General features: G+C 40.3%; 1 protein-coding gene and 1 pseudogene across 8 annotated transcripts in view; one reads left to right on the top strand and one right to left on the bottom strand.

The window, feature by feature from the left end:
* Positions 1-2,054: 2,054 nt before the first annotated feature.
* The window catches only part of ARPC1B (actin related protein 2/3 complex subunit 1B), a 50,160-nt gene continuing 33,796 nt past the window's right edge, over positions 2,055-18,418 (bottom strand). For all 8 annotated transcript variants that reach the window (XM_074206330.1, XM_074206326.1, XM_074206328.1 and 5 more), the window contains exons 3-10: positions 17,723-17,827; positions 16,120-16,342; positions 13,721-13,828; positions 8,851-9,057; positions 7,418-7,493; positions 5,088-5,281; positions 3,693-3,783; positions 2,055-2,402 (exon numbers count right to left, since the gene is read on the bottom strand). In XM_074206330.1, the coding sequence (XP_074062431.1) occupies positions 2,364-2,402; positions 3,693-3,783; positions 5,088-5,281; positions 7,418-7,493; positions 8,851-9,057; positions 13,721-13,828; positions 16,120-16,342; positions 17,723-17,827 (1,043 nt within the window). In that variant the 3' untranslated portion in view covers positions 2,055-2,363. The remainder of the gene's footprint in view (positions 2,403-3,692; positions 3,784-5,087; positions 5,282-7,417; positions 7,494-8,850; positions 9,058-13,720; positions 13,829-16,119; positions 16,343-17,722; positions 17,828-18,418) is intronic.
* LOC141503303 (tRNA (guanine-N(7)-)-methyltransferase non-catalytic subunit WDR4-like) lies at positions 9,446-10,685 on the top strand (annotated as a pseudogene).

Raw genomic sequence — 18,418 nt, 5'->3', positions numbered from 1 at the left:
TTGTTAACTATCTCCCCCTTTTTTGAGGCAAAGGGATTAACGATTTGCCCACAGCTACTAAATGTTTGAGATCATATTTGAATTCGGGTTCTCCTCCAGGGCCCATGCCATGTAGTTGCCCTCCAAATACATTTTAATCTGGTTGAAGCTGGGAGTGCTGTGAGTTGCACACAGCTTTCCAGCAATGTTTGACAGCTATTATGGGGGGGTCCGTTATGACATTAGGCCCCTCACCCATGAGCGAAGTGTTCCGAGCAAGATAGCTATCTAGTCAGCAGTTTACATTAGGAAAATCACTGGCAGAGACATGTAGAAGGAACGGGGCGGGGGGGGGGGGGGTGTCTAGGAAAGCCTTTTAGTCTATTAAAATAGAAATAATTAGGGCCTGAATTTGGCCAGTGGGATCAAATCATGGGATTGGGATTGTAATTTGATGTAATGGACCACAGGTGCCATCTAGTCAATCTCATTTTACAGGTGAGGAAACTGAGGTCCAGGGAGCTGGGTTACTCAAGTGTTGTTTAGTTGTTTCACTTGGCTTCATTTTTTTAGCTCATTCTGAAAGATACTGGAGTAGTGTGCTATTTTCATTTCTAGCCCATTTTACAGATGAAGAAACTGAAGCAAACAAGATCAAGTGACTTGCCTAAGGACGCTGAGGTAGAAAGTGAGACTGGATTTGAATTCAAGAAGATGACTCTTCCTGATGCCAGGCTCTGTGCATAAAGACTTGAACCCAGGTCCTTCGTTTTTATAACCAATGTTCTTTGCCATTGCCTTCACCAAACTTGGGTCCATTTCTACAAGGCTTTACTCTTGGAGATCTGTCAACTAATTCCCTTCCGGGAGCCCCTTAATCCCCAAATACACAGCCTGCAGGTCTCATATGGCTCATAATATTCCCAGTGCTCTTGGAACTAGGTTAAAAATGGGGAACATCTAACAATAAAACACATTACATTTTAAAAATTTAAGCCAATATATGATCTACAGGGATCCTTGGGTACCCATTAGTGACCCTGCTCATATTTGACTTTGACAGCATCCTTACCACCGAATGTAGACAGAAACACTAGCTCATATATATACCATATGCTCAGAATCAAATATTAAAGTTGAAAGACAGGAGCAGTTAGATAATGCAGTGGATAGAGCACAAGACCTGGAGTCAGAACGACTCAAATTCAAATTCAGCCTCAAACACTAGCTCTGTGACCTTGGGCAAGTCACTTAATCCCAACTACTACCTACCCCACCCTAGAAAAAAATAAAAAGACACAAGAGATAATCCAGGCTAACCCTTTCAGAAGATGAAATTTGGGGACGTCTTTGCAATAGAAAATGTAATCTATTGGGATGGAGGATTGAATTTGGGATGTACCCCCCCTGTGAACTTTGGCAAAGTTACTCTCTGGGCCTCAGTTTCTTCCTCTATAAAATGAGATGGAGAGCGGGGTGAGGGATGATTGAATGAGTTGGTTACTTGGTAACCAACCAATGAATACAATGATACCTCTGCCAGCCTGGACACCCTGCACAAGAACAGTGTTAGGTATAGTCCTGCTTTGAGGTAGAAGGGTAGGTCATGTTGAGGGAACATAGAGGTTGGAGCTAGGACTGGAGAAGCAGGGGTGGTCCAGATGTGAGGGTGGGTTCCAGATTCAGAAGATGGGGTTGGATGCTCTGCAGGGTTGAGCAGAAAGGCTAGTACTGGGACTTAGGGAATAATTAGGATCCTTTGGGTAACTCAACTGTTGAGTTTAGGGTTCTTGGGGATGCACCATATAAGACAGGTACTCGATAGTGGGCTATATGATTTGAGTATAGTAGTCAAGTAGCCATTTAAATATGTGGATTTTGTTAGGTTTTGGTCTTGTTTTAATGAATTTTTTTTACAATGAATCTATATAGGCCCTAAGACTACAATGTGACTTTCCTAAGGTTGTCTAGATAAGCAGCCAAGCCAAGAAGCCAGGACCTCTGATTCTCCAGCCCAGTGATGTTCCTATTGCATTCTAGTAAATGAAAGAAATAGAGGCAGAGGCACCACTTGGTTTCCACTTTTATTCTCTCAACATCTTGAAGCAGCTTATGACCAGCATAGTTCTGTTTTAAATATACATATAAAAGAAAGCATTTAGGTCAAGGGTGTTTTTCCAGGACATTTAAGTAAAAGATCCACCTGCCTCTCCCCAAGGACCTCTGCATAGGTGGTGATGGGGATGTCCAGTTTGGGCTGGGATGAAATCAGGTTTGCAAAAGGAAAGAGGGAAGCAAAGCTTGCATCCTTGAGCAGGCCTGGCAGCCTAGAGCCCTCCTGCTCCTGGCCAAGGTAGGAAACCACCTTCTGGTCAGGCTCCGGTTCATTTGATCTTGAGATCTTTCAGGGCTGACTCCAAGCTCTGGAATGAGAAAAGATGGGTTACTCCTCATATCACTAAACAGCCCTCTTGTCACACTGCCATCCTGAGAGTAGGAATTGGGGAAAGGGGAGTTAAGAGCTGACCCTAGGCCTGAGGGGAAACAGCTAGGTAGGACAGGTAAATAGTGTGCTGGGACTGAAATCAAGGAAACAGTTCAAATCCAGTCTCACACTCAGAGACTTCAGGGCATGAACCCAAAAGATACATCGTGGGGAAAATTCCCCTACTGAGTTCTCTGGGCCACTGGTATACAGATCCTGCCTCAGATAATTTATTAGCAAATCTATCTCTCAAACACTTACTAGCTGTGTGATCTTAGGTAAGCTAGTTTCCTCAACTTTAAAAAGGAAATCATAATAGCACCTACTTCCCAGGACTGTACAAATAAGAGAATATTTGTTTAGCACATAGTAGGTGCTATATAAAGTTCTAGGTTTAAAAGGGGGGGGTGGTGGAATCAACAGATAGACCAAATTTCAGTATTAAGCTCCTGGTTTGACAAACAAGATTAGTGGTTAGAGAAGCCCTAATACAACACAACCACACTCAACTCTGGCCCTTGCAAAGTTTGCTCGATGTCTTCACAACAACCTGTTCCTTCTCCTGACCTTGCTCCAACACTTGTCATCTGCTAATAAATCATCCCTTACACCATAGGAAGTGGATAGCTACCATCAGAAGAGAGAATGTGTGACTTGTAGTCAGGAAGAAATAAGTTCAAAACCCTGATTGGTTGTGTGAACCTGGACAAGATATTTGACATCTGAGACTCAGTTTCTTCACCTGTAAAATGGGAATGATAATAATAGCAGGACTATTCTGAGATGCAAGGCAATTATGTATAAAAAGTAGCTCACAAACCTTAAACCACTATGTAAATGTGAACTATTATCATGTAACCAGCACTGGTTACTTTCTGGAGAACAATCCTAGAGGTACTCACCACCCACACCTTTCTTTCAGTGTGGATCCTCAGAAAAGATAAACTTGAAGAAAACAAAACAAAACAAAACCTAGCCACACCAGCTCAGCCCTAACTCAAGGGACATCTCTCAGGACATAGCTTCCTCATTTTCTGGTTATCTCTCCCACCAATTATCCAAACCAAAGAAGCTTTTAAAAGGAAGAAACTCTAGGTTTCCTAGGAGTTGGGAAATGAACCCAAAAAGGACAACTGTGGCCTAGGTAGTCTGATGTTTGAGCGGGACTGTCTGGGCTTGAGAAATTCAAAGTTGCCATTTGTTCTGGACTAGCTGGTCCTGGACTCACCTTCACATCCCAGATGCTCATTCCTCCATCCATCCCAGTGGTGCAGAACTGGGAGCACTTGGCTTTCCCCCCAGTCAGGACAGATATCTGACTACAAAACAGAATGAATAGATTTAAGGATAAAACTGCTCTGTCATGGAATTCTGTACCCTCCACCCCAGAACAGGAAACTGTCCTCGAGTCCAAGGTTTCTTTTCAACAAGAAAGATTAATGTCACCCTTCCATAACCATTTTCTCTTTCTCCCTCCTTCTTCTTCCCATCCTGTTCTACTGTCCCAGCCTATGCTTAGCCATTGCCTTGGACTCAGTGAAATTCTTGCTCTTCCTATGAAGGGTCTGGTGGGACTCTCAGAGACTGCAGGGCATGAACCCAGCAAAAAGATTCTGGGGAAAATACCCCTGTGGGGTTCTCCAGGACACCCATATTCAAATCCTGCCTCAGATACTTTATTAGCAAATCATTAACCTTTCAAACACTCCCTGTGTGACCCTCAGCAAATCACTTCTTGCTATTTGTCTCAGTTTTCTCAGCTATAAAATGAATTAGAAGATGAAATGATACAAATCACACCTATATCTCTGCCAAGGGGTCAGGGAGAGTTAGACACAACTGAAAACCAATTGAACAACAATAAAACTTTCTGTGTCTCAGCTTTCTCATCTGACAAATGTCAGATTTAGTTTTCTTTCAGACCCTTCCAACTCTAGATCTATGATCCCATGACCAATTTAATACCAATGTTCCTATTGACTGAACTCAAATTGGTCAATTACTATTACCAGACCTAGAACGGGGCATTTTTATATGAAAAATGTTGAAGAAATGTTATGTATTTGTTTTTACATAAGTTCTATGAACTGAGGCTTTTCAGGAACTCCCCGTATGTAAATCCTCTCTACCAACCATCTACACACAACTCTTTGTAGCTTATCATCCTGAGGGGGTTTCCAGGAGCACCAAGAAGTCAAATAGGTCATCAATAGTAGGAAATGTTAGAGGCATGACCAAGAGCAAGTCTTTCTGTCTCTGCTTTTCTCTTCACTAGATGTTGCCTCACTCTTGTTTAAAACAAGACCAAAACCTAACAAAATCCATATATTTAAATGGCTACTTGACTACTATACTCAAATCATATAGCCCACTATTGAGTACCTGTCTTATATGGTGCATCCCCAAGAACCCTAAACTCAACAGTTGAGTTACCCAAAGGATCCTAATTATTCCCTAAGTCCCAGTACTAGCCTTTCTGCTCAACCCTGCAGAGCATCTAACCCCATCTTCTGAATCTGGAACCCACCCTCACATCTGGACCACCCCTGCTTCTCCAGTCCTAGCCCCAACTTCTATGTTCCCTCAACATGACCCACCCTTCTACCTCAAAGCAGGACTATACCTAACACTGTTCTTGTGCAGGGTGTCCAGGCTGGCAGAGGTATCAGAACTGGCCCGCTTGTCCAGGCTCTGGAAGCGTTCCCGGGCAGTCATGCCACGCTGAGAATTCTGCTTGGGCACATCAAGCCGCCCTCCAAAGCTCAGCACTCCAGATCCCCCATCATAGGTAAAGAGCATGGGGAAGCAGTCGTGTCCCTAGGGGAGAAGAAAGCCAGAATTAGTAGTTGATAGAGAAAAAGACATTGGCACATGGTGAAAAGAGTTTTAGATTTGGGGTTTGGTTCCAGAGTCAGCTCTGCCCCTGCTAACTGCATGAATCTGAAACTCAGTTTCCTCATTTGGAAAATGGGAATAACAACATTTAAGCTACCTATTTTAGAGGGTTATTAATATGAAAAGTTCTTTCAAAAATATTTGTTCAGTCATTTCACTTATGTCAGACTTTTCCTGACCCCATTTGCGGTTTTCTTAGGAAACACACGGGAATGGTTTGCCATTTCCTTCTTCAGCGACTTTAACAGATGAGGAAACTGAAGCAAATAGGGTGAAGCGACTTACCCAGGAACACAGCTGTCTGAGGCTGAATCTGAACTTGGGTCTTCCTGACTTTAGGGTCAGCACTCTATCCTTTGCACAAAACATTTAAATGGGCTGGAAAGAAAGCATGTCATAGTGGATAGAGAACTCAGTCCTGACCTGAATTCAAGTCCTAACCCTGGTAAATACTTGCTGTGGGATACTGGGTAAGTCCCCTCACATCTCAGTATCCTCAGGCAACTTTCCAAAACTACAAATTGCCAAGCTGTGCCAATCTACATTAGTAAAGGGTATTTCCTGACTTGGTTTATTAAAAAAAAAATGTGCACAGCTTAATTTAGGAATCCATAAGATAAAGCAACGGGACATAAGAATTAACAAGTATTATTTCCCCATTGGGTGATAATTTCCTCAAGAGCAGGAATTTTTCCTTATTTTGTCTTTGTCTCCTCAGGACTCAGCATAAAGCCTGGTTGATTGATGGATAAATAGTTCACATATCATTATCACATTTCACAGATGACAAAACTGAGGCTTCAGTTAGTCCATTATGACACAGCTAATAAATGTTGGAGCAAAGATACAAATGCATTCTTCTAAGAAAGTCTAGCACCTGCTTTGCTACAATGAAACTGCTTGAAATAGTGCTTGAGCTTCCTATCTCACAGTGGTTGTAGCAGAAAACATTCTGTCAATCTTAAAATATAGAAATGGGAGCTATACATCCATCAAATTGACAAAAAATAAATGATTAAAAGAAATGGAATTCAATTCTGGCAGGACAACAAATATGTATGCTTATACATCATTAGTGGAACTGCAAACTAGGAAAATCTTAGAAAGCAATGTATATAGTAAAAGTTACAAAATTATTCATGTTCCTCATTCCAGTAACTAATTAATTCCAGTAATTATTGGAAATACGCCTTGAAAGTTTCATCAAAAACTAAAACGGGGCAGCTAGGTGGCACAATGGATAGAGCACCAACCCTGGAGTCAGGAGTACCTGAGTTCAAATCCGACCTCAGACATTTAATAATTACCTAGCTGTGTGGCCTTGGGCAAGCCACTTAACCCCATTTGCCTTACTACTACTATTACTACTAATAATAATAATAATAATATATTCTTCCTTAAAAAAACTAAAAAAGAGCTATATGTTCAAAGATTTTTTCATAGCATCTTTAGTTGTAATTATTAAGAAAAACACTAGAAATGACTTAACCAAAAAAAGTAAGGAAACAAACCTTTATTAAATACTTACTGTTCTAGATCCTGCTATGCTCTTTACAAATACTTCATTTGATTCTCACAATGACCCTCACAAAGTAAATGCTATTATTATCCACATTTCATGGTTGAGAAAACTGAGGCAGAGAGGTTAAATAACTTGCCCAGGGTCAGACAGTTAATAAGCATCTGAGGTTAAATTTTATCTTAGGTTTTCCTTACTCCAATCCCAGAACTCTCTCCATTATGTCACTTAATTATCTCCCAGAGAACAGCTAAATAAATAGAAATAAATATTATAATGTAAATAAGATTAATGAATCTGAGGAATAAAAATCAATGTGGAATTCTTATGAAATGATGCAAAATGGGAGGCAGGGAGGGGAGAAAGGGGAAGAACTAGATGAACACAGTGATTCTATAAAAAGAAAGAGTAATTGTACAAAGAAATAATCCTGAGAGACTCAGAGAGAGTGACTGAAATGCATATATTTGATTGGAAATAATTACAAATTCAAAGAATAAAAAAGAACATTGGTAAGTATTGGAGTTATTTTTGCTTACCGCTGCCACAAGACTGTTTTCAGTGATGAAAGTGAGTGCCAGGAGAGGCAGGGTTTCTGAGGCCAGGGAGGCCACGCTGGGCAGGAAGAGAGGAAGAGGAGGGAGGTTATTCCATCAAACCAGCAGGCATCAATTTTCCTACCTATATAGTCAGGGTCAATGCAAATCCCCTCACCCAAAACCTCAGGAATATGGGGAGAATGGATGAACAATGGATAACTTTTGCAGATCTGGAGTACTTCAAGAATGTATTTAACCATGTGACCACTTCCCTGATATGGGGATAGAAAGAAGGAAAAAAGAGCACAACCCAGCAATTGCTGGCAAGCAGACTGTGACAACACAACCAAACCTCAACAACAAGGATCTGCAGAAATCTCAACAAGCTAGAATGATACATCTCGTAATAAACATTCTCTAGGGAAGAATATGAAGTCCTCGGTGTTAAAGAAAAAAACAAAACAGCAGAGTACATAAACCCTATCTGGGGTTTTCTTGACAGAGATACTAGTTTGTCATCTCCTTTTCCAGCTCCAGATGAGGAAACAGGCAAACAGAGTGAAGTAAGTGACTTACCCAGGGTCACATAACTAGTAAAAGTGTCTGCAACCAGATCTGAACTCACACAGATGACTAGACCCATGCACCACCTAGTCGTGTTGGTCTGATAGACCACTAATTCAGTCTGCCAACATCAGAAACAAATCAAAAATCTGGTTACATTAAGAGGCATCATGCCCAAATCCAGAGAATCCCAGTGGACTCTTTTGTGGTCAGACACCACCATGGTCACTTCTGGCCATGGTATTTTGGAAAGGATACTAGCAAACTAGCATCCCTAAGGGAAGGAAACCCAGAGAGAGATTTAAAATTCCAGTTTAAATACTGCAATGGAAGAACCAAATGAAAGACCTGGAGATATCTAAACTGAAAAAGAGAAGGAAACGAATACTTGCTTCAAGTATCTGAAGGTCTTCCATTGTTTCAAGTGAAAGAGGGATTGAACTATTTGGCCTCAAAGCACTGAATTCCAAGCACGGGATAAAGGTTTCAGAGAGGCAGATTTCAGCCTCCATATAGGTCTTCAAAGTCTTAGTGAAGTTTTAAGCTATTGAAGCTAAAATGTTATTGTAGTTTTAAGCTTATAAAGCTATTCCAACTTTTAGCTATTAAAGTTTCTGGTTGCACCAAGACTTTTGGGATACCCTGTCAAAGCAAAACTCTGAAATGGGTTGCCTTCAGAGGCAGAGGATGGGTAACCCAAAGGATGTTGGGAATTTTGTCAAAAGGGGCTCTTCTACAGATACAGCTGTAGTCTTAGACCCAGAGGCCTGGGTCCTACTATCCACCAGTCTCTCCAAGAAGGTGGAGTGGGTTCGGAGGGAGGGGAGGGTCCCCCACTGTATGGCTACAACTGCAGGCTTCCTACTTACGCCATCTTCTTGTTGGCATCAGCCAAGCACACGGTGCTGTCATGGCTCACCCAGGCCATGCGGTTGCCGCTATCGGAGAAGCAGACACTGTGGACCCAGCCACAGCTGCTACTCGACTCAAACATCAGCTCACCAAAGGGCATTTTGGAGCCCCATGGGGTGGGCGAGGGCCTCTCTTCCACCTCCTTGATATAAGCCGAGAAGATTCTGAGAGAAGAGAAGAGAAGAGAAGGAAAGCCCAAGTGAGCAAGAGAGTTTTGTTGGGTGGAAGGAGAGAGGCCTGGGTGGACACAGCTTGCTTTGGTTAGCTCTCCCAAGTAGAGCCTATGCAGAGGGACGGGGTGTAAAGGGGGTTGAACAAAACACACTGAATGCTTCCAACCCTAACAATTAAAGCCAAGAAAAATCAGACTCCAGCAGGGGTGCTTAACCTTTTTGTGTGTCCTGAACACCTACCCCTTGGCATTCTGGTGAAGACCATGAAACTCATCACAGAATAATGGTTTTAAATGCATAAAATAAAATAAATGGGATTACAAAGGAAATAAAATATATTGAAATACAATTATTATTTTTTTTAAAAAAAACCAAGTTCATGGGAGCGTGCTGGTTTGCCAGCAGGGCCAATGGCGGGTTCTGCCGCTCTGGATGTGTCCCGAAACCAGCTGGTGGTGAGAGGCGGCAGCCGGTTTCTAGCGACAGGACAGTGGTGAGAAGATGTACTTCTCTGATATTTACAGCTACAGATGAGAAGATTTTGGTGGCAGACAAGTCTGGAGATGTGTATTCATTTTCAGTATTGGCACCATGTCAGGGTGGAAAACTTGAACTTGGACACCTATCTATGTTGTTGGATGTGGTTTGTGAGTAGAATATTTGTGGTGCCAAATCATCCAGATCTGTTATTATCTACTTCAGGGGACTGTACTCTAAGACTCTGGGAATACAAAGTTGGAAAAGAATTGCAGTGCTTTCATCTTAACAAACTGAGAAATCCTGAGGCAACTCCGTTTGAGAAGAATTTTGCTGTTTCAAGGATAACTTATTGTTGCAAAAAAAAAACTGCATTGCCATTTTATGTGACTGTATTCCTGTAATCTACATCTTCCAACTTGAGGGTACCAAGAAACAGCTGATATACAAACAACAACTTACCTTTAATCACAGAGTGTGGGACATTGCTTTTGAGGAAATGTAAGGACTTTGGATTTTACAAGAGTGTAGAGAAATGCCTGTTTTGCTCTATCACCTTGAGAATGGACAGTGGCAGCCTGTTTCCAAACATGAGGTGTTAAAGAAAATCTCTAATAACCTACATGAAAACTGGACCATGATGGAAGGATCCCCTGGCATGGATGATAGCTTTAGCAGTCTCTATAAGACCACATTTGATAATATGACTAATTACTTGAAGAAAAAAGAAGAAAGAGTACAGCAACAATTGGAGAAAAAGAAGAGAAGGAAGAATCCTTGACTTGATCTTAAGAAGCAAATTTGATGCTTAAGAAGCAAAAAAGAAATGTCACATACACTGGTGTGACAATTATTTCCCTAGTCATTTGAAAGTCATAGGATCATAGATTTAAAGCCTGACATACCTTAGTGGTCATCTATTCCACCCTTCTTATTTTATAGATCAGAAAATAGGTTCAGAGGAGTTTTGACTTGTCCAGGTTCACATTGGTAGAAAGTAACACTTGAGATTTGAATACTAGTTCTGTAATTAGTACTTGTTAAAAATTCATGGAAGGGGGTAGGTAGGTGGCACAGTGGATAGAGCACCCACCCTGGAGTCAGTAGTACCTGAGTTCAAATTCAGCCTCAGACACTTAATAATTACCTAGCTGTGTGGCCTTGGGCAAGCCACTTTAACTCCATTTGCCTTGCAAAAACCTAAAAAAAAAAATTCATGGGAGCAAAGATCACATTTTACATTGACTTTCCCTTCTTTTCCCTATTGTGTTTAGAAAAGGAAATGCTGTAAACTATTTGTATCTCCTAAATTTGGTGGTAGTTGCTGTTCAGATCCAGGAATGCACTTGTACCAAGCTGTTTGGGATAAAATGGCAGTATCCTTTGTTAAGAGGAAATGATATTGTACCTATGGTCCTTTATTGTGTGTGTGTGTGTGTGTGTGTGTGTGTGTGTGTGTGTGTGTGTGTATTAATTGTAGTAGGAATGCAGGCCTGTTACCTTCTTTTTTGAAGGTAGTAGTCTGGGAACTCTTATTTCTCATCAGATTAGATGTGCTAATTTGTGTCATTAGCTATTCAAAACCTCAGCCTTCTGAACTCCCACCAGTACTTCTCTGAGCCAGACTATACAAGATGGATGAATATCAAAGTAGAGGCATTAAATGAAAATTATACTAAGATATATAATAAATAATTTGATGAAATGTTCATTTCTTAATTTCAAAATGTATTTTTGTTATATCCCTAAGTTGTTTATTTGAGATACTGATAAAATCCATCACTTTCACATTAAATGTTATTTTAGATATTGGTAATTTTTATATGTCTGAAGGGATCATCTTTGTGGAATGGTGAAAAGTAGGGATAAATTGATCTTTTTTTTCTGAACTTGACAAATATGAACAAACATAGATCTTTCCATCATAATAAAAGCAGGTTGCTTGAAAAATTGCATATGACCATTATGTACAATTTGCATTTCTTTTAAAAATAAATTTTATAAAAGCAAAAAAAAACCAAGTTCATGGACTACAGGTTAAAAATTTCTTGGGGCAAAAAGGCATTGTCATTTTATTCCTCAGTTCTTTCATTTGTAAATAGGGTTGGATTCAGCATGTTCCAGCAAATGTTTAACAACCAGCTCTCCAGAAAAAGTTACACACAGGATGATCTTTTAAATTTAATCTGCATTATTAACATTTTCTCCATCACTCTCAAATCTAAACAGTCAACAAAGCCATAAAGCTCTTAATTTATAGTGTCTGCTGATTTCTGAAAGGTAAAATTCTCACTGTGTGTATTTAACAAGAGACTTCTGTGAGGAGCGGCCAGGTGGCACAGTGGATAGAACACCAGCCCTGGAGTCAGGAGTACCTGAGTTCAAATCCAGCCTCAGACACTTAATAATTGCCTAGCTGTGTGGCCTTGGGCAGACCACTTAACCCCATTGCCTTGTAAAAAAAAAAAAACCTAAAAAACAAACAAACAAACAATAGACTTCTGTGAACTGGTTTGAACTGGGTCCAGCATACCCCTGGTTGGATTAGATATGAAATTATGAAGTTTGTGAGATTTTAATAGATCAGTGAATGAATGAATGAATGAATGATCCCTGCCCCTGAGGAGCTTACACTCTAACTAGAGGAGATAACACATAAAAGTTTGTCTTTATATCTCTAGCTTCCCTTCTCTCTTAGTCTCCCTTCCGTCTTCTCCTTGTACCTCTATTCAGGCTAAGAAAAGCTTAAAGAGTTTCTTACACTCTTCAGTGGTATCTAAAACCTTTATCTACTTGAGGCTCAGAGATGCCTTTCCTGGCTATCTCTCACCCTCACTACATATTAGAACTTTCTGAGATGACGTCCCATTTACAATATGTGTGTATGTATATTCATACATGCACATATGCCTTGTAAGTACATGGTTATTTGCATGTTGTCTCCATCATTCAGTGTGAATTGTTCGAGAGCAAATACTATATTTTTGTTTTAATCTAAAGTCTCCATACTTAGCACAGTGCTAAGTTTCTTGAATGTCAATCTAGAAGAATGAAGTTCTAATGATATAATTTCAGGTGTCAGAGATTAGGGAGCCTTGGGGACACATTATCTTACTTCAATCCCCAACATTCTTTTCTTCCTCTTGACTTATATTTGTTCAACATTAAGTACATAAAATAAGATGTTTAGAATGGGGAAAGGGGTAGATTCCCCTTCCACTTTTCTTCCTATTATTGGCTCTGAAAAAATTTCCTTCTGAAAAGGTCTTCAAATCCCCCTCCCAGCACATTAATGCATTGTTGGAGTTGTGAACTGATCCAATCTTTCTGGAGAGCAATTTGGAATTATGCCCAAAAGACAAATAAATTGTGCAAACGCTTTGATCCAGCAATGCTACTACCAGGTTTGTATTCCAATGAGTTTCAGAAAGGATAAAAAACCCACATGTACAAAAATATTCATACCAACTCTTCATGGTGGTAAAGATTTGGAAATTGAGGGGATACTCATCAGTTGGGGAATGGTTGAACAAATTGTGCTATAAGAATGTGATGGAATACTATTGTTCTTGTAAGAAGTCATGAGGGATGAGATATCAGAAAAGTCTGGAAAGACTTACATGAACTGATGCTGAGTGAAATGAGCAGAACCAAAATATCATTATGCACACTAATAACAATATTGGATGAGGATCAACTATGATGGACTTGTTTGTTTCAGCAGTAAAATTATCAAAGATGATTCTAAATGACTTGTGATGGAAAATATCCATATCCAGAAAGGAAACTGTGGAGTTTAAAAGCAGACCATTCACTATCTTCAATTTTTAAAAATTATCTTGTGACATTTTTTCTCTCTAATTTTTCTTCTGTTTGGATCTGATACCTCTTTCACAACTTGATTTATATGGATCTTTGTTTAACATAATTACACATGTAGAGCCCAGATTAGATTGGGAGAGGGAAGGGAGGGAGGGAGAAAAATGTAAAATGCAAAACCTTGTAAAAAGAATGATTGGTGAAAACAACTATTACTTGGTGTTGGAAAAACAAATTAATAAAAAAAAAATTTTGAAAGAGAAAAAAATGAAAATTTCCAGCCCCAGGATCCAGAGGTCCCAGGGGCAGGATAGCTGTACCCTCTCTGGTCACCATGGCCATGGCCCTCCCACCTCACCGGCACTTGAAGTCACAGGAACCAGCAGCCAGCAGCACATTGTTGGGGTGCCAGTCCAGGCTGAGGACAGTTGATCGAATTGGTTTCTTGATGTGCTTACAGACCCACCTGAAGAATCAAGACAGATAGTCAGATTGCCCTTTGCTGGTCAGAAAGTCAAGTTCATCTGGTACCAATTCATAGTGTGTTAGAGTTGTAAAGACATATGTTAGAGATTGTCTAGGTGGGGACATTAGGCAGATAAGATAGTATGATCATTTTTCCTTTCTTTCTCATGGTTTTTCCCCCCATTTTGTTCTAATTCCTCTTTCACAATATGACTAAGATGGAATTATGTTAAATACAGTTGTACAGGTACAACTTTTACCAGATTGTTCACTGCCATGGGGAGAGAAGAGGGAAGGGAAGGTGATAGAAAAATGTGGAAGTCATAAACTAGTAATGGACTAATGTTGAAAACTACTCTTGCATGTAACTGAAAAAATTAAATAAAATTTCAATAAAAAGATACTGAGACCTCAAGAGGTCGAGTAACACAGGTGGATAACAAAGACCTCTTGAGGTCTCAGTATCTTTTCATTGAACAAAGAACCTAAAAGCCAAGATTCCTGATTCCTGGTCCAATGATTTTTCAATTACCCCACGTAGACTGCCTCTCATAAGCAGTTTAAAAATGACTAGATTTCAGCATGAGATGGAAATCTAGCATAGAATGTCAAGCTGGAAATGTAAGATCACAGTCCAGACACCATCTTGTCTAACTCTTACATTTTACAGAGAAAGAAAAGGAGTTACATGAGTGACTTGCCCAAGGTCACAAGATAGTAGGCAACAGAAAAAAGATTTGAATGCTGATCATCTAATTTCAGATTTAATGCTCTTTTCATTGAATCTGCTGAATTCTAGTTCTGTTCCTATCTTGCAAGATGACTTTGGGCAAATAAGTCATTTCCCCTCTTAGGATCTCAAGTTACCTCTCCTTTAAAATGAAGGGGTTACATCAGACAGAAAACAAAATGACAAACACTGGAGGGGCTGAAAAATAAGGTCACATGCACTACAGGTGGAATTCTGAAGAATAATTTGAAACTATGATCAAAGGGTCACAAAACTGTGCATATTCTTTGACCTAGAAATTCCACTACTTGGTCTGAATCCCAAAGAGATCAAAGAAAAGGAAAAAGGGTATATTTGTACAAAAATGTCTGTGGCAGCTTTTCGTGGTGGCAAAGAATTGGAAATTGAAGAGATGCCCATCAGTTGGGGAATGACTGAACAAGTTGCAGTGAATGAATATAATGAAATACTATTGTCCTATGAGAAATGATGAGAGGAACAGTTTCAAAAAAACTTGAGAAGACTTGTATGAATTGATACAAAGTAGAGTGAGCAGAACCAAGAGAACATGGTACATCATGTCAGCAATATTGTATTGACAATAACTGTGAAAAACTTAGCTATTCTAAAAAATTTACATGGACGATAATTCATATTTCCAAAGGACTCAAGATGAACAATGCTATTCACCTACTGATAGAGAGACATGATCAACTGAGTGCAGATTAAAACTTTTCTTTCTTCTTTATTTTCCTTGTCTTTCCCCCTACCTTTTAAAATGTAGCTAATTCAAAAAATAGATTTGGCATAACTTAGACCTATAATATATGAAATGTGTGAGTGTATGTATATATATATATTAAAAATACATAAGACTGAAATAAGACATATATGTATGTGTATTATATTTGTTGCCTTTTCAATGAAGAGGGGAGGGAATAGAAATAGAGAAAGAATTTGAAACCGAAAATAAAAACAAAAAGTTATATTAAATATTAAAAAGGGAGATAAATGAAGGAAAGAATAAATGAATGAGTGAATGAATGAATAAATGGGAGAAAACGTTGGATAAGATATTCTCGAAAGTCCCACAGTGAATAGAAAGCTGAACTTGAAATCAGAAAGACCTTGCTTCAAATTCCACCTCAAACATTTACTATCTTTGTACCCCAAGGCAAGTCACTTTTATAGGTCTCTGTTTTCTTCTCTTTAAAAACATTAGAATTGGACCAGGGGGTCAGCCCTATATCTCTGATTCAATAAACCCTACAAATATCATATCATGACCATTTCTCACTAGCCAGTTTTGAAATCCTTTCTCTATGAAGTCAAATCCAGCCTCAGACACTTTGCCAGCTGTGTGACCATTTAAGCTCTGTTTGCCTCAGTTTCTCCATCTGAAAAATGGGAATAATGATAGCTCCTCCCAGGGTTGCTGCATGGATCAAATTTGTAAAGAGCACTTAGCAGAAAGTCTGTCTTATTTTAAACGCTTATTTATCCCCACACTTCTAGCAGCCTCTCCAACCCCCTGTATCTGCCCTCAGGGTCTAAAGACTCACCAGTCATTCTCCTGTTCAAAGTAACAGATAGAGATGACACGGGAGCCACTGCCCACCGCAAACTTATTCTCCTTGGGGGACCACCTGACACAGCGGGCAGCCCGGTTGATCCTCAGGATGACCAGGGTGGGCTTCCAGACATTGCCTTTCAGGGTCCACACGTAAGCATTGCGGTCTGTGCCACAGGTGACAATGCGGTTGCTCTCAGGGGCCCAATCGATGCCTACAGGTCGAGGAAAGAGAGCAGTCAGGAGAGTCTCGGGTCCTCCAGGCCAGCCCAGTGTCCCCACCCACCACCACCACCACCACCACCAGTGGGTGACCAGCCCATTTGCAATTCTTCAAAGCTTCCAGCAGGGAGCGCTTTTACTCTTCCTTTCTTCCACAACCCCCATTCTCTCTAGAACAAAAAGCCAGAAGGTACCTCAGAGGTCATTTCATCCAACCCCCTCATCTTATAGATGAGAAAGCTAAGGTCCAGAGAGAGAATAAGTGATTTGCTTAAGGTCACATAAGCAGTCAGCATCAGAGATAGGATTTGAACCCAGGTCCTTATCTCTGTACCATGCTGACTCCTCTAAGTTCATGCCCACTTCCTACCCAACTCTTACTAATAATGTGAGAGACAGAGGAAGTCCCAGTGTATAAACTCTCTCCTTCAAAAGCAGCCTGAAAATACTTTTGTGAAATTTACACCTTTTTAAAAGAGGCAAATGCTATGTTTAACCTAAATCAGATTACTTGCTGTCTTGGGGAGCAGGGAGGGAAGGGAAGGAAGGAGAAAAATGTGGAACTCAAAATCCTTTTATTTATTTATTTTTCCTATTAGATGTAAAGATGGTTTTCAACATTCATCCTTTTGCAAGCTTTTGAGTTCCACATTTTTCTACCACCTTTACCTTCCTACTCCCTCCCCATGGCAACAAGCAATCTGAAATAGGCAAAACTCAAAATCTTACAAGTTTAAGGGACTGGTAAAAATTTGCTATGGACTACATGCCTTCCACTGCCTTTGTGAGATTGTAGTAGGTGACAGAATTCTTTTTTTAGGCTTTTTTTTTGTAAGGCAAACGGGGTTAAGTGGCTTGCCCAAGGCCACACAGCTAGGTAATTATTAAGTGTCTGAGACCGGATTTGAACCCAGGTACTCCTGACTCCAGGGCTGGTGCTTTATCCACTATGCCACCTAGCTGCCCAAAGGTGACAGAATTTTAAAGTTAGAAGGAAACAGTAGCAATTAAATCTAGCTTCTTCCATTTACAAAGGAGGAAACTGAGGCCCAGAGAGAATTATTTTGCCCAAGGCCACACAGAAGCAAGATCCAAAACTAGATCTTCTGTTTTTCAGGCCAATGCTCTTTCCACTATGCCATGCTTCTTTATTTCAACTGTCTTTAAGATTGCATGTAGTTCTAACATTTATTCTATGACCTTGCAGGTGCTTCACCACTGCCCTCCTATAAAGGAACAAACCTCTGATGTTTTGGTGGCTCTACTGCCTCCATCCTTTTGCTCTGTATTCATAGACCTCAATGCCCCAGGGAAGAAATGGAAGGATTAGGCCCAGGAGTTCCCCATTGAAGCACCCATTCACCCAAGCTCACCTGTCACTTGTCCATTGTGCTCCTTTAGCTCATGCACCTTAGTCCACTTGGCTCCATCCTTCTTATAAATGTGGACCTCATGGTTGTTTGGACAGATGGCAATCTCTGAGGAGTGATAAACCAAGGTCACTGTTCTGCCAATGGCAGAGAGGAAGGGAGGAAAGGAGAAAGAGAGAGAGAGAAAGAGAGGAAAAGAGGGAGGCAGGGAAGCAAGAAGGGGAGAGGGAGAATGAAGCACTGGAAAAGGGAAGCCAAGTTGGGTTCAAGAATTCTATGGATCACAAGAAATCTGAGTGGGAGTGAGTGCAAGACAGGTTCAACCTCAGACCCACCATCCCTAGAAAGCAGTCATTTCCCTTCCTTGTCCCCATAAGCATCTCCAGGCACATATACATACAGATATATATGATGAACCCATTCTCAAATACAGAAAAAAAAATGGAGATAAATGCTTGGAAGCATACGATTTTCCATCAGAGTTCTGACTCACATGGACAATGTAATGAAGGAAAAAGAACACTGGATGCCTGGCTTCTTGCCCCAGTTCTTCCTTGAATGTTCACTGAGTAACTTTAGTCAAGAGCACTAGGTCTGGATATCAGATCTGGAAAGGACTTTAGAGATCATCCAGTCTGTCTAATTCTATAAACCAAGTCTCAACATTCAGTGGTTCTTGGGCAGAGAAGCTGGTATGAG

Source organism: Macrotis lagotis, chromosome X (genome assembly GCF_037893015.1).
Source record: "Macrotis lagotis isolate mMagLag1 chromosome X, bilby.v1.9.chrom.fasta, whole genome shotgun sequence".
NCBI classification, from domain to species: Eukaryota; Metazoa; Chordata; class Mammalia; order Peramelemorphia; family Peramelidae; genus Macrotis; species Macrotis lagotis.
This window is presented reverse-complemented; position numbering and strand designations above follow the sequence as displayed.